The 19,726-nt window shown below is 33.7% G+C and overlaps 1 protein-coding gene across 2 annotated transcripts in view; it reads left to right on the top strand.

Moving 5' to 3' along the window:
- LOC145269485 (trichoplein keratin filament-binding protein-like) overlaps nucleotides 1-19,726 on the top strand; it is a 90,591-nt gene that overhangs the window by 63,811 nt on the left and 7,054 nt on the right. For both annotated transcript variants that reach the window (XM_080125209.1, XM_080125210.1), the window contains exons 11-13: nucleotides 2,316-2,377; nucleotides 5,208-5,289; nucleotides 10,268-10,453. In XM_080125209.1, the coding sequence (XP_079981335.1) occupies nucleotides 2,316-2,377; nucleotides 5,208-5,289; nucleotides 10,268-10,453 (330 nt within the window). The remainder of the gene's footprint in view (nucleotides 1-2,315; nucleotides 2,378-5,207; nucleotides 5,290-10,267; nucleotides 10,454-19,726) is intronic.

Genomic DNA, 19,726 nt, shown 5'->3' with positions numbered 1-19,726 from the left:
ATGACGATCAATGCTAGGTATTTATTTGCTTCCCCACTGAGCAAATTAGGCACAAGGCCATTTTTTAATGTTAAGAGAAAGGGGAGCGGAGGATTGGGGCCCAGCTCCTCCGAGGGGGTGGGGCTGGATAGTGGTTTGATATGTTGGGTTGCCCCCACATATAACTTTGATTGCAGTATCTGCTGGAACATATACTACACTTTGATCTTGGTCACTCTGGCCAAGATGCTGGTCGAAGAATTTGAACCCCACATCGAACGTAATGCTCATCGCCACAAAATTAAGGGAAATTTTAACATTACTGATGCTTAACAGAATATCTTAGAGTGATTAAGTAACAGGAAGCTACAACCTTGCATGCAAGGCTGTTTGATTGACTTTTTCGAATGTGCTCAGACAATGTTTAACTTTGAGAATTTTTTTTTTATTTCTTAAAGAGGCAACAATAATAAATAATTATTTTTATATACCTACGGACATTAGTGTTTCATGCTTATGTGATCATCAGTGCAGGAGATGAGGATTCAAACTCTGCCATGAAGACACCTATGACTTCATTAGCAAGGAACATACTCCAGGGATACTCTCCACCCCATGAAATTAAGGGAAATTTTAACATTAATGAAACTTAACGTTTAATGCAGACAATCTTAGAGTGATACACTAGTAGGAAGTTACAATTTAGTTATATTTTTTGGAAAAAAGGATTCCAACAGAGGGCTCCGTTAAAAGGAAAAATTCTGAAAATAGGAGCATATTATATTTTTATTTACAGAAAGTTTAGATGAGATAAGTTATCAGTACCATCGGTTTCAAACCTGATAATAGGGGACCGTTTTAGATACCCATATCAAACTCTTCAGCCGATACTCATCTCTACATGTATGTGCATATATATATATATATATATATATATATATATATATATAGGTAGCAATTTTTGGTCCCCTAATTTATCGGAGAGGGCCTATGTTTTCAGTGGCGTCCGTTAGTCTGGACGATTGCCAGATAACCAACCATTAGTTTTTCCTGAAATTTTGCCACAAATTGTATTCCATCACAAAATTCTTTTGCGAAAACTCCAGTTGCGTCCCCAGAGGCTCAAAAGAGGTCAAAAATTACCCAAAATGGCCAAAAACATGATTTTCCCCATAAATTTTGATCCATCCATTAGATTTTTCTGAAACTTGGCCAAAATGTGGAGTCTATTGTTCTTAATATAAATCCAGTATGGGTGACCCTGGCAAAATTCTGGGTTGCATCCCTCTGGAAACATGCCTTTTTGGAAAATTTTTTTTTTCATATTACTCAAAAACTTGATATGTATGTCTATATAGTGATTTTCCATGGTGCTGAATTCAAATATACATGTCTTAAGACATGAAACTGCACCGTTTGTCCATTTTCATTGGGATTCGCCATTCCCAGGATTAACAAAGGGGTTACAAATGGCCTAAAATTGCGAAAAATGACACTTTTTACCCCATAATTTTGCTCCATCTATTAAATTTTTTCTGAAATTTGGCAAAAATATAAAGGCAACATTGGCACTACACATTTCTCACATTCATCATTTCTTCACTATTTTTTGTGGCGTCCTCTCACATGCAGCACCAGAGGGGGACCATGCATGCGTGGCTTGTTTTTTGTTAGGCATATTTCATTAAATAAAATAGATGTTCTTTGTCTATTAATTCTATTTCTGATCCTTTCCAACTTCTGAATAACAATTTTCACTTCTGGCAGGAACTGGTTGATGTAATTGCCATATTTATCATAAATCCGAGTACTTTCCAATTCTTTAGGATTCATCATCAGGGATAGATTAATCTGCCTGGTTTTGAACAATTTATATATATATATATATATATATATATATATATATATATATATACTCGGTTTTTTTATTCAAAAGTAATGGACTAGTGAATTCAACGAGGTTGTTAGATAGTGCTCAATAAAAAGAGCTGATAATACTTGTTTATTGTTATATAAACATGTTTACATCCCGCTGCTACAAACAGCCATTTGTTTCAATCAAACAACAGATATCATCAGGCAGCGACTTGACTATTCAAATGTTCAATGAATATTATTCATTGAACATTTGAATAGTCAAGTCTATACCTGATGATATCTGTTGTTTGATTGAAACAAATGGCTGTTTGTAGCAGCGGGATGTAAACATGTTTATATAACAATAAACAAGTATATATATATATATATATATATATATATATATATATTTTTTTTTTTTTTTTCCATTGGTTAATACATAATTCTGTTTATTGTTTTATTTTTACTTTTCAATGCAGGTTATCGAGGAACAGTTGAAGTTAGAAAAAACAAGAGAAGCAGAATTGGAAATGCTGTTTGAGTAAGTGATAAACGTTAGCAATGCTCAATTGCATGACACAAGCAAATGCAACTAAAACAAATCAAAGAACACAATTTTAAAAGAGAAACAAATATGATATCTAGAATAAAAACTATCAACACAGTTATAAATAACAATTGGTCAGTTTATACATCTGTTGCATTCCGTGATGGGGTATACGCGTGTAGAACGCGTGTGGGATGAAAAAGAAATATATTAAATATTTTTGTTTTATTTATTTATTTATTTTTTTTAATAAGGGGAAGAGTGTTGCATAAGAGGCCCCCGGTAGGAGGTTAAACTATAAATTTGGCTAGGAAACATAACCAAGGGCCAAGTGCAGAATCTTTGTCAAGAATGACAAACGAAAAAAGTCTGCCGCAAGTCTAGGAGAGCCCAGGAGATAACGTCAAAGTGAGTAACCACATTCTTGCAAAACCATGTCGATGGAATGTCGGCCAATCAAAAATCGTTATTCTAGGCCATGTATACATGATTCAAACAAGTATATACACATCACAAACCCAAATGGGTCATAAACTCACGTATATAAACATGTACGTTTTCAAATAGTAAAATATATATATCGTACATAGAACGAGTATATATATATACACACACACACACACACATCAGTCATATAAACACCATTCCTCAACACGAGTTACGTTTAATCTGGTGCCGTTCGAATAAGACTATGTAATATATATATATATATATATATATTTTTTTTTTAATTAGAATTCATTATTCAGATGAGTATTATTTATTAATTTATTTATTGCAGACTATTATCCTCATCTTTCTTAGTTGTTGTTTTGCAACATTTCGGCCAAATATTGCTCTGGTGAGACGACAACAACTACGGATGGCAGTGATTGCTGAGAATGCAGTTGGGAGATTCGAAGTTCCTATCCATCGCGGTTACCACCTAACGAAGGTTAGAGGAATAGTTGTCCGAAACGTCATGAAACAACAACTAATAAAGATGAGAATAATAGTCCGCAATAAATTAATAAGGCTATGTAATATAGGTTAATCTGGCTGCTGTTTGAATAAGGCAACAAAACGTATTGATTTGGTGCCGTCCAACACCCATGCATGTATATATATTTTTTTTTCATTTTTAATTCATTTTAACTTTAATTTCTTTATTTCTACTCTTAATCTTTAACTATAATTCCTAACGCCATATCATCTGTATTTCTCCCCCACCCCTATTTCTCTTTTATTTTTCTTCCCTTTCACTCCTCCCTTATTTTCCATTTTGTTTTGGTTTACCCCACCCCCACACACACCTCCAAACTAGCGTGGATGCTCGGCATTGCCAGGCGATGTGTGAAAAAAAAAAAAAAAAGGCAGAGATGTTTAAAAAAAAAAGTAGTAGTAGCGAGGGGGGGAAGAAAAAAGTTGTAGTAGCGAGGGGGGGGGAGAAAAAAGTGGTAGTAGCGAGGGGGGGGGAGAAAAAAAAGTTGTAGTAGCGAGGGGAGAAAAAGTGGTAGTAGCGAGGGGGGAGGGGAGAAAAAAGTTGTAGTAGCGAGGGGGGGGAGAAAAAGTGGTAGTATCGAGGGGGGGGGGAGAAAAAAAAGTTGTAGTAGCGAGGGGAGAAAAAGTGGTAGTAGCGAGGGGGGGGGGGGGAAAGTGGTAGTAGCGAGGGGGGGAGGAGAAAAAAAGTGGTAGTAGGCAGACAGGCTCAAATCCGTGGCGGAAAAGAAAGTGTAAGAAAATCTGATGGGTTACTGATGCTCCATTGTCCGACTGGAAGTTCGCAACATTGAAATTAAGAAAAGTCAATCAAAACGATACGATGACTTGCAAAAAATGGCGACAGAAAAAAAAACGACCCCTCCCCGTAGGAAACCGGCCAGTTGAGGGTGAAGGAATTAGTATTTTTGGCCAATTTTTCGATATTTGTCGTCTGAAAGGTTGTGGTTTAAAACGATACCAGTTTGAAAATGATACCTATTTGGTGAAAATCCGTGGCCTGTGTCGAAAGTTTTTGCAAGACATACAAACACGCATTTTGTCTTTTACATATATAGACCAGCGGAGGTACCTGGCATTGCCCGGGTGTTTAGCGGTGTGTGTGTGTGTGGGTGGGGGGGGGGCTAAAATCAAAACAAAGCAAAGTAATAACCCTGTTTAAATATTATTAAAAAAAAATGTTAAAACTCCTAAAAAAAAATTGTGAAAACAAAAACAAAAAAACACACCGGTGCCTGGGTGTTTGAAAAACAAAAAAAAAAAGTTTGGGAGAGAGAGGTAGGCTCGAACTCGAATCCTTGGGGCGAAAAAAAAAAAAAAAGTGATGACTTAACTAAAAAGTGAATTAGGTCAAACGTCAATCCCGCAGTCAAGTTTGTTTTGGTTTTGTTTCCCCCAAAATGTTAGGTTGAAAACCAGCTCCCCATAAAAAATGGGGTGTGTCCAAATGAAAGCAATTGTCTGATATGACGGTTTCCACCGCATTGATCAAAAGCTAATTTGCTCTCTGGACGTTTCGGCGCGGAAGCCAAACAAACAGGCGACACAGCAAAATAGAGCGATTTTTATAAAAGTCGATATAAATAAATCTAGACACGACGCAAATCCTAGATATTATGATTTAGATGGTATATAAAAAAGTTCTAAGAAATAGTTACCCCCCCCCCCCTCCGAGAAGCCCGGCAAAGAAAAGCCTTTGGCAGACATGCATAAAATGTGCACGCACATTTTGCCTTTTATACATATAGATATGTAATTGATTTTTATTTTTTAATTTTGCAAATTACAAACACAATGTCAGATGATGAATATTTTATTAAAGATTTAATTTAATTTGTTTCCTCAGGGAAGAAGCTGCTCGTGTTTGGGAGAAACGTGAACTTGAATGGGAAAAGGAGAAACAAGCTCGCGAGAAGTTAATGGCAGAAGTAAGTTCTCTCCCTTGAATCAAACTTTATTTTCTCAATCCTTCTTCGTTGGCCTTTGTTGCCTGTTATCCAATTTTCTCTTATTAAAAAAATCGGTGCTTATTCAGATTGGCACTTATGGTGATAAACAAAAATGAAGTGAAATGTTTATTGTGTATCTACTTGTCACGGATTCGAGATAGCATATTCCAAAAATCACAAAAATTGATCAAGTAGTTTTCTTTTTATTTTCGAAAAACAGATTTGCTGTTTTTTTTTTTTTTACCAATAAGTGAAAGCCGAAACTATTTTTAAATTCTTCAAATTTTGTTAACTTGTATAAAATAATCTTTCTAAAGACTTTTTTCATAATTTGAAAATTTTATTTTCTTAAAAAAAAAACAAAATTAAAAAATATACATATGTTAATAAATTGTTTGGTTTTAAATCTTGCAATTTGGTTGTTTTCCTGCCATTATCAAAAAAAAAAAAAAAAATTCAAGGTCGGTGGTGTATCCTTGATTCTACCATGGCCACTATTCCCCCACCTCTTTATCGACATTGAGTAAAATTTGATTTTCTTGAATAAAAAAAACAAAAAAACTACTCGATTAACTTGAATGTTTGGAATAGTTTATCTTCGTTCCATGACTGTTACGTACATCATACAAACTTTTCCGTATTTTATTTATTTTTGATTACCGCCATATAAGCACATCTGAATAAGTACCAAAAATAATTTTAGGGGGGAAGAAAAATAGGTTACTTTAAAAACTTACTGCCGTGTAAAAATATTCCATTTTATTTTTGATTTTTTTTTTTTTTTTTTTAAATGGTGAACATTTTAGTGTAATTTTTACTTGAAGAATTTTGGTTCATTTTCAAGCATAATTTTGTTTTATATTTGGATTATTCAAACTATTGTTCTCATCTTGAATGTTGTTTTCACGATGCTTTGTCTAGTGTAACCTCCAATTTTCTTCAGGTGTATCTTTTCGAACTTGCAAATGTATACAGAATTTCAAGTGGAAGCCTTTATTTAATCCGCAGTGGTAGCATGCATGACTTGATAGAAGTTTTAAGTAATTTGCATTTGTATTTTTAAGATTACCTGCGATGAGAATTAAACCTTCAACCTTCTGAAGAATGTCACTTGAAGCTAATTTTGAAGTATTTTATCCATTAGGTCACATGTCCTAGGTTATGCTAGATTCATAGACAACATGAATTGGAACAAATTACATTGAGGTAATTGCCAAGACTGCTGCGGAGAAGGTGGGCTCCCTGTACCTTTATTTAATCCGCAGTGGTAGCATGCATGACCGGATAGAAGTTTTAAGTAACTTGCAATTGTATTTTTAGAATTGCCTGCACTGAGAATTAAACCTTCAACCTCTAAAAGAATGTCACTTTAAGCTGAATTTTATTAGTACTTTATCCATTCTGTCACAGGTCCTAGGTTACACTAGATTCACAGACATGAATTGGAACAAATTACATTGGAGTAATTGCCAAAAATGCTGCAGAGAAGATGGGCTCCCTCTACCAAGCTAGAAGATTACTCACACCTGAGAGTATCCTGTATCTCGACAAAGCTACTATTCACTCATATGTTGTATATTGAATGGGACAGCTCCCAGTTTTTAGTTAGTAATTAGGGTCAAAGATAATTATTATTAAAAGCGAATGCTGGAATTGAACTTTGTATTAAAGGTTAAAATGAATATATATTGTTAGGTACGATTCCAGGAATGCAGTGGAATTATCCATTGTAGTTAGAAATATTTATAAAAAAAAACAAAGTTAGGTTAGAGAGGAATAATGGAACAATGAACTTCAAGAATGTCCTTTGTGTTGCTACCACATGTGTTGGAAGCATATGCAATACCCACGCACAAAACATGCACAAGTTTGGCCATGTTCTGATGTTACAAAGAAATATAGATTCAATATATTCAGTTAAGTTGTGAGAGGAGAGACGGAGCAGTTAGAGTTGACAGTTGAGAGAGGAGAGAGAGAGTTAACCTGAGCTCCTTCAGGATGCGAAGGACGGGAGGAGAAGACCAAATGTAGAAATCTAACATGGCATCAGATTCTTATCATCCTCATCACCAGCTGGAAATAAATGTGTTCGTATTGTTGTAAGTCTTTATTTTCATTGTCATCAACCGCAAGGTAATGTGTTTTTGTCTTCATCGTATTGTATGATGAACTTTATATGAAACCCTTTCCAAAGTGTTGACTGTATTTCCCTTCTCAATAATTTATCTCCCCTCTGTGTTTAAAGAACTGTTCATCACATCTCTCCTCACATTTCCGTTCTATTATAAACTAGCAGGGGTGTCTGGTGTTGCTCGGGTGTTTGGAGGTGTATGCTGTGCAAAAAAAGCAAAAAAACAAAAAATGGTTAATTTTTTAAAACTTTGACCCCTATTATGACCCCTTAAAATTTATTGTTTCGGGCTCAAATCACTTTATTAAGTTAGATCCAGGTTCAAGGAACCTATATCTAAAATTTCAAGTGTCTAGACCCAAAATTGTCGGAGGAGTTTGGTAGAGTTCTTAAAGGTCAAATCGTTGAAATTTGACCCCTTAACAGCCAAATTTCTGGCTGACACCCGTCACATCGATTTTCCCAAATCTCAGTACCCGGTATTTCAAATTTCGAGTCTATAGACTAAAAATTGACAGAGTTATTGTGTAGGGAAATGTACACAGACAGACAGACAGACACGTTCACTTTTATAGATATAATAGATGACGTCCTTGTTATGCGTCCCCCGCCCCTCGCTCCATTCACACACTGCAATACAACACATGCATGAAGTATTGTTTTCACATCTGGGTTGGTGCATCTACCACTAGTTTGTCACTCCGAGAGAGGATTTAAAAAAAAAAGTCACCAACTTAATAGGTCCTGCACTAGCAAAACAATTCCTTTGTCACATTGCCACAATGTTGCATCCCTGTGCCTGTTTCGCAAGTATTTTAATGGAATGTGCTCTGATGAACTCAAGTACTTGTACCCACCTCCAACATACATGGCAAGTAGCAAAATTTCACCTCTACGCTGTAGAGACCCCCTAGATGCTGTAAAGCCTTTTACTCAAATAGCTTTTTCCCTTGAACTGCTAGACTTTTGAATTCCCTCATGAGTCTCTGCTTCCCTGACTGTACTGACATGCAAAACATGCAAAAAGTTCGAGTATAATGTGAGCAGACATTTCGCTGCTTAACTCCCTACATAGTATCCCTGTAAATTTAATCTCAAATATTAACCCCCTACGACAAAATGGATGTGCCTTGTTTGGGTGAAAAAAAAAAAAGTAATAAAAAAAGTATCCTGTACCTCTACAAGGCCACCATTCGCCCATGTATGGAGTATTGTTGTCATATTTGGGCTGGTGCATCTCCCACTAGTCTCTTGCTCCTGGACAAGGTTCAAAAGAGAGTCGCCAACCTGATAGGTCCTGAACTGTCATCTAAGCTTCAACTTCAGTTCCATTGACGAAATGTCGCATCTCTCTGCCTATTCTGCAAGTACTTTAATGGTGGATGCCCTGACAAACTACAAGCACTTGTACCCCCTCGATGTAAATACCCCTGACAAACCTGACAATCAGCAAAATCCCACCCCTACACAGTAGAGATCCCTCGATGTAAGAAAGCCTTCTACTCTAATAGTTTCTTCCCCAGAACTGCTAGACTTTGGAATTCCCTTTCGGGTTCCTCCTTCCCAAATTGTACTGATATGCACAAGTTTAAGTGTAATGTGAACAAACATCTTGCTGCTCAACTCCCTACAACATGTCCCTGAGAGTAGCCCCCTACATCAAAGTGGCACTGTGCCTTGTTTGGGGTAAAAATGTAATTAAAAAATAAATAAATAAAAAAGAAATAACAGGTCCCTGTGGAACATGTGAAAATAATGCTTAAAATGAGATCAGTAGTCTGAATAATACAAATTATCAATCCTCATCTGAAAAATTCACGAGAGTTCTTCAATGTTAAAAATAAACCGTAGTAACTTTTGTTAATATAACATGATACAACAATAAAAAATAAAAATAAATTGGCTAGTCAGAATCAAAGTTTGATATGTCAACTTAAATGCTATTTAGGTCCAACTTTTAAAACCTTATGAGATAACTTTACATACTAGATGGATGAGAGAAATTGAGCCTTTTCTTGCTTTTTCGTTATTAGTCACAATTTAACTTCCCATTTCAAATTAAAACACTTTTGATATCCTTACCTGTTGCGTTGAAATAAGTATCTCCCCCAAAATTAGGAAAAACGAGAGTGGAAGACTGCTTAAACATTAAAAAGTTTATTTTTTTTTTATTTTACTGCCTCCCCCCCTCCCCAATCACCAGAAATGACTTTTCCAGGGCATTCATTGTCTAGCCCAGATATCAGCTGACGTGATATAGTAAACAAAGACAGATGGAATTTGATGAACGACATTATCATTATTATTTTATAATTTTTGAAAATTATTCCTTGTAATATATAAGAATTAATAGAGGATTGATTCTATAAAAATTCATACACAATCTGCATAAATTGAAATGTCATGTTTAAGCGTATTGTATGACTGGGCAATGCTGGGCTGTCAGGTAGTGTGTGTGTGCTAGAACTTTTTTCATTCTAAATGCTATGAAATTATGCACAATGTAGAAAATATGCATAAATAGAATTGAACGTAATAGTTAAATGAAACCAATCATTTAATAAGAAACCATGAAAAATGAATAATTAATTAATAAAAGTTTGCTTTTCAAATAATATGGAAATTGGTTAACCTTTATTTAGTCGCTCGCATATCCATGACTGAGTATATTAAGAAGTTTGATTTGATAATTTTTAAATAGAAAATGTAGGATTTTAATATCAATGTCAGTGTGACAAAAACTCCTTGTGTGATTTGTTAATCAAGCAATTGTGAAACAAAAATATAAAAAAAGGATTGTGAATTTGTTTTTGTGCTTTCCCACAGGTTCTTGCGACTCGCAAAGCACAGATGGATGCAAAGTTGGCGGCACTGCACAAGAAACAGGAAGAATCTGTTCAGCTGCGGGAAGAATTGTTGAAAGACATGGAATTAGCACACCAGTTGAATCAACGCGAACAGAAAAAGGTCCTGCAAAATCAACTGGCAAGAAAGAAGGAACTTGAAGAACAGGTGAAATATTTTTAACCATTTTTTTTTTTTTTTTTTTTTAATGGAAATCACTCCAAACAGAGCATGAAGCCACTTGATGTAAGAGCTAAAGAAATACCACTTCAAGGTTTAAAAACTATCCAACAATATATGTTAGATCGATAGATTGTGACCTAGAAATGGCAATTCTTCCCCCTTTGTCAGAATCATCGCTCATGGCATGTAATGTAGCAAATTCACACATGCATTAACATATAGACACTGGGGACCTAACACGTTGTAGCAGAGTATGTTGCAAGGAGCATAAGACAAGTAATAACTAGACTCCTTTTTTTTTCTTTCTTTTTTTTTCTTTCTTTTTTTTTCTTTCTTTTTTTTTTTTTAAACAATGACAATTATTTCCGTGTACTTTCTCGAATAAAATGTGATCGTGTTTCTTTCTCTTTGATATCCGTGCTTTTGAACGTCCTCCACATCTCTAATGTGATTGTATTTGTTGATGCCCTCTCTCCTTTTTATAGTCTTTTTCTTTTTCCTTAGTGTGACGTCATTTCACTCATGGTTTGGTATTTGCATACAGTCACCATATGCACTCTGTCACATGAGGACTAAAAGATAAAATAAGGGAAGTGAGTGTTACGAGGCTGCTGAATGTAAACCCAGGGTCCATTTTCTATTCTCCACATTCTTATGCAATGAAATTTTTTGTGTCATTAACCAGAGTTCAGGGGTCAGAGCAAATTTCTTTTTGAAGTCTCTATTTATTTATCATCCCACAAGATCAGAGTTCCTATTTACAATGCCTCCCCACAGGACAGAGTTAGGCACCAGGGTCGTTTTTTAATGTGGAGAAATGGAACAAAAATAAAAATTGTCTCAGTCGTGAAGGATTTCTCCTCCACTGACAGAGAACAAGAAATTGAAGTGTAGCATCTGAAGAACAGATGCTACACTTTGTTCTTGATCTACATGAGGTCGATTTGTTATGTGGAGAAAATCCAGCTCTTCCCAAAAGAGGAATTCTGGATTGAGATAAAAAAATAAGAAATTGCTTCATTCTTGGAGGATTTATTCTTCACTGATCAAGGGTAGAATGGTTACTATATTTTCATCTTAGCCAAAAGGCTAAGCAATTATTTGAAATAAAAATAAATAATGTTGTATATGTCTCATCGCTGTTGAATGTTTTTTTTGCTTTGTTTTTTTGTGCATGTCTTAGAAATACTTCAGTGGAATGTGCACAGAAAAGGAATTTAAAGATTAAATATTTTAGTATTTTTGAAGAAATTTCTGAATTCAGCAATTTTTATTTTTGCCCCTATCTTTTTAAAGCATTGTTAATTTGAATAAATGGCACCTCTGCATGTCAGTGACATGAGGCGAATGTGTGTCTTTTAGTTTCAAGAACCACCGACAGATGTTACGTGTCAACCAAAAAAACGGGTCTAACTCTTCTTTTTCTAAAAGTGCGTGCAAACTAAAATTATATTTTGCTACATTTTTATACAACCTTACCGTAAAAAAAACAAAAAAATAATTCTAAAAACAATCTATAAATATTTTGTGTTTTTATCATATTTATTATTTTATTTTCAGTTATGAATCACTTATTGAAAAAAAGTTATATTAATTCATTAAAATTATATTTTGATTTTACTGTATAACAGTAAATGTTTCGATTTTTATATTTTTGTTATTTTATTATGTATTTTTGTGTTATCGTAAAGGCTTGTTTATATTCGAGGTTCACATAATGACCGCTAGACGGCAGTTCTTTTTCGTAGAACAGGGGTTAACATATCTCTGCTAATATGTCACTGACATGCAGAAGTGCCGAATTAATGACTGTTAAAGAAAACCAAAAACAATGCAATGTTTTTTTTAATATAGTTAAAAAAAATTTTTATTTCAAAACTTAAATTTTTTTCGGCAATAACAATCATTTACAGTAGAACATTGGGATACGGTGGCCCTAGGATACAATTTTTTCAGGTTACAATGTGGAATACAATGTTTTTCCGGACCCTAGTTACGGTATTTGCCCCACCTTATGTTTTTTTTTTTTTTTTTTTTTTTACATTTTCATCCCAAACAAGGCACATTGCCACTTTGTTGTAGGGGGCTACTATCAGGGACATAAGCATCAGGGGTACTGTGTAGGGAGTTGGGCAGCAAGATGTCGGTTCACGTTACACTTGAAATTCTGCATGTCAGTACAGTTGGGGAAGCAGGGACCCGGAAGGGAATTCCAAAGTCTAGTTGTTCTGGGGAAGAAACTACTGGAGTAGAAGGCTTTCTTACATCTAGGGATCTCTACTGTGAAGGGGTGGGATTTAGCTGCTTGTTGGGGGTATTTACGTCGAGGGGGCACAAGTGCTTGCAGTTCGTCAGAGCATTCACCATTAAAGTACTTGTAGAATAGGCAGAGGGATGCAACATTTCGTCGATTGGACAGAGGCTGAAGTTTAGATGACAGATTAGGACCTATCAGATTGGCGACTCTCTTTTGAACCTTGTCTAGGAGCGAGAGACTAGTAGCAGATGCACCAGCCCAAATATGGCAACAATACTCCATACATGGTATAAGATAACAAAACAGTAATCTAAATGTTGTGGGGTCTGAGAGAGATAAACGATGCTTAAAGAAAGTCCAAAATGTGGTATTTTTTTTTTTAATGTTTTTTCATTCAATGAGTGATTGTTCAGATCTGAGGGAAGTGACTGGCTTCCATGATTTGATTATATACGTGTATTATATACTGTACTGTATTTTGTTACTAACTTTTAATGCTGTATCCCGGGGTTCTTCTGTATTCAAATTCATAATGCTTTAACAAGAGATATTCCTAATGTTCATAACCTGCATTGTCACATCTCTTGACCAAATATTACATTGACATCATGGAAACAACACGGATTGTCAACTTTCAGCCAAAGTTATTATTTTATAAAAAAAAAAAAAAAATGCTACTTAAAAGGAAAGAGGAAAAAAAAAAGGGAAACAAGGTTAAAATGTTTTTAAACTTTTTATGGTGATGATGTTATTGCCGAAAAATTTGAAGTTTCAAAATGAATGAAAAAAAAAAACATTAAAAAAAAAAATTAAGAAAAACATTAAAAAAATACATTAAAAAAAAAACATTAAAAAAACATTAAAAAAAACATTTAAAAAAAAGAACATTAAAAAAATATACATTGTTTTGGCTTTTTATAAGCATCGTTTATCTCTTTCGAACCCCACAACATTGAGATTATTGTTTTATAAATAAAATAAATATATTTGGTAGTTTACAACCAAACAATTGGTGATTGTTCAAATCTGAGAGGAAGTGACTGGCTTCCATGATTTCCTAGGGGGAAATGGTATATACCTGATTTAATTATCGTAAAAATTATCAACAAAAATCGACATAACTTAAGTGATAAGGAAACGTAATTTCAACAACTTTGTTTTATCGTTATTTCCATGGCGAGTGCTCATCTGAGCTCCAATCTCTGGTCCCCCCTTGCCAATCTTTCACGATAAACACCCGTCTAGCTGAAACCACTGTCAATAATTTTCCGCACTGTTTATCTGTGCCTAAATAAAAACGTAGATTCCAGCTGTTTTCTTAGTTCCACAGGCATGCACTTCTATCTTTCGTTTGCCTGTTTCGCACCTGATTACAACTTGGATGTCTTCAAGTTCAACATAAACAAATTCCTGATGAATCGCCCCCTTAAGTAAAACACTTTATCAAATCTCCAATACTAACGATTACTATGATACTATCCCATTGATTACTGTACACGCAATAACCCTTATCCCCGAGTGGCTTCCGGGCCTTGATAAGTGGTGACCTCCATGTAAAAAAAAAAAAAAAAAAACCCCAAAAAAACTCTGGATTCGTGGCGTAACGGTATCTGCACTCGGTCATAAACTTTGTGGTTAGTGGTTTGAACCCCACAGCCATCTGCTGTGCTGATGAGCTATAGAAATTCCACAGGGGACTCTTTCATATGTAATATATTCATGTTGGCGCTCTGTAGATGTCCAGCGTAAATGGAGACGCTCTGATATTATTGTAGTTCTTTTGTTAAAACTGCAAAAGTATTTATCTAAGCTAGCAAGGATGCTCAGTGTAGCCCGGTCATAAAGTATGCTTAAATATATTTTAATTCTTGTTTGCTGGGTCGTAATTCATCCATCTAACATTTGACTACACTGACCTGATAAATAATTTTAATGAATATTGCATATTGGCTTTCTTGTATAAGAAAATTAACATTTCTCATAACAAGTTCTCCTATACTAAATCTAGAAATAATCATAATTATTATTATTATTATTACTAGTGGGACCTGTAGAAATTCCACAGGGGACTCATTCATATGTGATATATTCATGTTGGCATTCTGTAGATGTTCAGTGTAAATAGAGACACTCTGATATTATTGTAGCTCTTTTGTTAAAACTGCAAAAGTATTTATCTAAGCTAGCAGGGACGCCTAACATAGTTCTGTCGTAAAGTGCGCTTCAATATGATGTTTTAATTCTTGCAGATTTCGTGTATATTATTATAGAGTTAATGTTCTATCGATTTTTATATATTACTAGCAATCGGTGCCCGGCGTTGCCCAGGTGTTTTGAAGTGTATGCTGAGGAAAAAAAAAACGGTCAATTTTTTTAAACTTTGACCCCTTTTATGACCTATTAACATTTATTGTTTAGGGATCAAGTAAAGTTAATAAGTTAAATCCATGTCCAAGGAATCTATATATAAAATATCACGTGTTCAGACCTTAAATTTTAGGAGGAGTTTGGTAGAGTTCTCAAAGGTCTAATTGTTGAACATTGACCACTTAATCGCCAAATTTCTGTCGAAAACCTATCACATCGATGTTCCCAAATCTCAGTACCCTGTATATCAAATTTCGAATCTGTAGGCTTAAAATTGACAGAGTTTTAGCGTAGGGAAATGAACACAAACGCACAGACACACACAGACACTATCACTTATACATATATATATAAACATAAACATCATATATATATAAGGATAATAGTACGCCATATATATATAACAAAAGACCATTATTTACTGAAGTGAAAGGAAAACCCGGGGGAACTTTACCCAAAAATAAATCTATATTTTTTTGTGTGTATTGATAGTCTGGTACTTATACAGTTTAGTGACGACATTAATAAATGGAAATATTGAAAAAAAAATTTTATTGTACGTAACTGTTATAGACTGAAGTTCTCCGAAAAAAAATTTCACTTCATTTGATCAAGTATTTTTTTTTTTTTTACATCGAAAAAAATGATTTATCACGGCAACGTCAACGTGGCCATTTTGGAAATGTTATTGCAGGCCCAGGAATTCCCCAAGGGCAGGTAACTGCCGTACATAGCAGAATACCTCCATTTTAGGCCAATCTAGCCCTTTATTCCCGACCAGAATGAGATTTTTAATTTTTTTTGCGAAGACAGATGCCATTTTTATTTTTTTATTTTTTTTTTTTTTATTTTTAATTTGTAACAGAAGTAAATAAACGAAGTTTCGAAGTTATCCATGCGTGTCCAACTGAGCATCTTTTGAAAATATTCTCGTATAAAAATTCTTCAATTCTTTGCATTCTTCAATTTCTTTGCATATTCAATAGTATTCTTATTTTAAAAAAAAAAAAACGCAAAAAAATTGCAGATTTAAAAAAAAAAGAAAAAAAACGTAAAAAAATTGCAGATATGTTGTGCGCACTGCGCATCTCAATATGGCGAGAAAAAAAAAAGGCTAGATTGCGAAATTTGGCCTAAAAATTTTTTTCAATATTTCCATTTTTTAATGTCGTCACTAAACTGTATAAGTATGGATAGTCTTATCAACACCCCTTTTTTCTATTTATTTAAAAAGAAAATACAACTTTATACAAATTCCCTATTAGTTTTTTTTTTCGGTTCTAACGATGAACATCTTTATTTAACTATTACGTGTAATTATATTCATACAGATATTCTATATGATTTATATTTGCGTAATATTTGCGTAGAAATGAAGAAAATCAAATTTACTGTGTATTTATCGTGTTGCCATAACAACGTGACGTAGCCAAGGACGGTAGTGGACGTGAGTGTGTGTGCGTGTGTGCGCGTGTTTTAATGCTGTATTGTTTCGTATCTTATCAACTTCTTCGAATCTATGTGTACAGTAATACAAACCCGTTTTTCGAGCTGAATAAATGTGTTACATTGAATAAAAACACGAAAAATATATCCAGTTTGGTGTAAAAGTAACTTATCTTGCCTTTGATAACATTTATTTGTTATATATTTGTTTTTTGACAACTTTTTCGAATCTATGTGTACAGTAATACAAACCCGAAATGAAAAGACCACGAGCGAACGCGCGTGTTACATAAAAATAAATATTTTTAAATTTTATCTTTATAGCTTTAAAAAAAAGTTTAAAAATTTTATCAGACGGCATAATTTATTTTTAAATATTGAAAAATTTCAGGAAAATTAATTTTTGCTAGATTTTCAAAACATTGTTTTCGTGTTGTTTACGTGTCTGCGGCTAGCAGAATGGCGGCTGTGGATGTCGTAGGTTGGATTGTAAGATTGTGTAAGATTCGTATTTTTTTAATTTGTAAATAAACAAGTTAGAAAAAAATTAAACCCTTCCAAGATGGACAATAAATAAAGCCATAATATTTTATGGTAAAATTAAGAGCCTACGAACCATAGTTTTTTAGGAGATGTGATTATTGGATTAACCAATCAGAAATCGTCTGTGGCACACACATCTCTGTTTTTATAGATATACTAGCATGGGTGCCCGGCGTTGCCCGGGTGTTTGGAGGTGTATGCTGAGCAAAAAAAAGGGGGTAATTTTTTAAACTTTGACCCCTAATATGACCCCTGAAAATTTATTGTTTTGGGCTCAAATCAAGTTATTAAGTTAGATTCATGTCCACGGAAGCTATATCTAAAATTTAAAGTGTGTTGACCCAAAATTGTCGGAGAAGTTTGGTAGAGTTCTCAAAGCTCAAATCGTTGAACTTTGACCCCTTAATCGCCAAATTTCTGGCTAAAAACCGATCACATAGATTTTTCCAAATCTCAGTACCCTGTATATCAAATTTCGAGTCTGTAGACTAAAAATTGACAGAGTTATTTCGTAGGGAAATGTACACAGACACACACACACACACACACACACACACACACACACACACACACACACACACACACACACACTTTAACTTTTATAGATATATAGATTTAAAATTTGAGTCTGACAGAATGACAAAATTATATTGCAAACCGATATATTAAACAAACGAACTTCAAAGAGACAAATGAACACATAAGTAAAAACAATTTGTATTAGAAAACATTTATTATTCCACGTCTTTTTATTACAGACCTGACGACTGAGGTTCGCTCTTAATAAAAATTGTTTTTTATAGTCTTAATTTTGACTTCCTTTTTCATAAAAAACTAAAAAAAAAAATCAAGAAAGAAAAGAAATTTAATTTTATTTTTTCATTAATTTCTTTCTGTGCAAAGCAATTCTTTCAAACTTACTCTGTTTCCAAAATGTTTTTATTTTATTCCCCTCCCCCTTCATTCATTTTCCTCCGCATCCTGGCAAGATTACTGTACACATAGATTCGAAAAAATAGTCAAAAACAAATATATAAATAAATGTTATCAAAGGCAAGATAAGTTACTTTTCTACCTAACTGGATATCTTTTTTGTGTTTTTATTCAATGTAATATATTTATTCAGCTCGAAAAACATACAGTGTTTACCGATGTGTTGGAAAATTCAAGATGGCGTCTCACACCCTCTTTAACACCGTAAGTTTGGGAAAAGGTGTTATAAATAAAAAAACTATACAAAATACTATTAAAAACCCGCCGAATATATGTCAACCTATGTCACGGTAACATATATTGAGCGAGTTTTTAACAGTATTTTAACAGGGCACATCGTAAAAACTGACCCATTAATTTTCCTGAAGTAAAAACTATATAGTTTTTAAACTTTTAAAACTGTACATTATAAAAAGAAAACTGTTCGAGTGATTTTTTTTTTTTTTTTTTTACATGGGTGTCACCACTTATCAAGGCCCAGAGGCCACTCAAGGATAAGGGTTAATAGGTATACATTAGTCATTGTGATTTTAGCATAGTAAACAGTGGGAATTTTGTAACTTGGATTACTTGAAAAAGAAAACTGTTCGAATGATTGAAAATGAAAACAAAATAACAATGTAAATATATTGATAAGAAAAAAACAAAAACAAACGAAGTTTCCGTTTCAGGAACCCGAGTTTAATTTTATGTCGTAATCATTCAACTCGTTAGCGGTTTTATTCAGCGATTAGGGATAACCATACGACATATCTAATTACCAAAGCGATTTTTTTTTAATTTTTTTTTTTTTATTAAAACTAAACCTGTTTAGTTTTAATGAACCAATTTTTTTAAAGCCAACACTTTAGTTATTTTGAGAGCGTGCAACTGCACCCGAAAGGTTGATTAGAAAACTCCAAATCCTTTTATGACTCGGAAAAAAAAGGGCTTTTTATCGGCTTAAATGATAAACTAATGTTAAATATTAGTATTTGCCATCGATTCTGAAATAAAATGAAATCCTGACATTGTGATCATTTTTGCAGGTGTTATGTGCCAAATATTGAAATAAGAATGTTTAAATTCAATTATTGTAATTTAAGTCTTTAATTTTAAAGTCGATTTTATTTATAAAATATCTTTTTAGAAATCAATCTCAAAAACAATCTGAACAATAAATCTCTTTTGTTATGGCTAAGTTTTTGTCAAGGGTAGAAATTATAATAGACAAGTATTCATCCATGATGACATTTTACCGATTTCCTGGTTTACAGGTATTCTTGCTAAATTTCTTCGAAAGAATTGACATAAACAATACTTCAACTAAATACGTATATTTCATGCAATAATGACTTTTATTTCTTCTGACTTTTCCTAAACTAAACATAAAACATCGGTTAGGGTTAGTTTAACATTCTGTAAAAGTACCTTCCGTTTTTTTTTTTGTTTGTTTTGTTTTTTTGTACTTCTGCAGAGAAGGTAAAAAACCGATAAAAACTGGATATATTTTTCGTGTTTTTATTCAATTTAACATGTTTATTCAGCTCGAAAAGAATACAGTGTTTACCGATGTGTTGGAAAATTCAAGATGGCGTCTCACACATTCTTTAACACCGTAAGTTTGGGAAAAGGTGTTATAAATAAAAAAACTATACAAAATACTATTAAAA

Source organism: Euprymna scolopes, chromosome 45 (assembly GCF_053919585.1).
Source record: "Euprymna scolopes isolate OS-2025 chromosome 45, ASM5391958v1, whole genome shotgun sequence".
NCBI classification, from domain to species: Eukaryota; Metazoa; Mollusca; class Cephalopoda; order Sepiida; family Sepiolidae; genus Euprymna; species Euprymna scolopes.
This window is presented reverse-complemented; position numbering and strand designations above follow the sequence as displayed.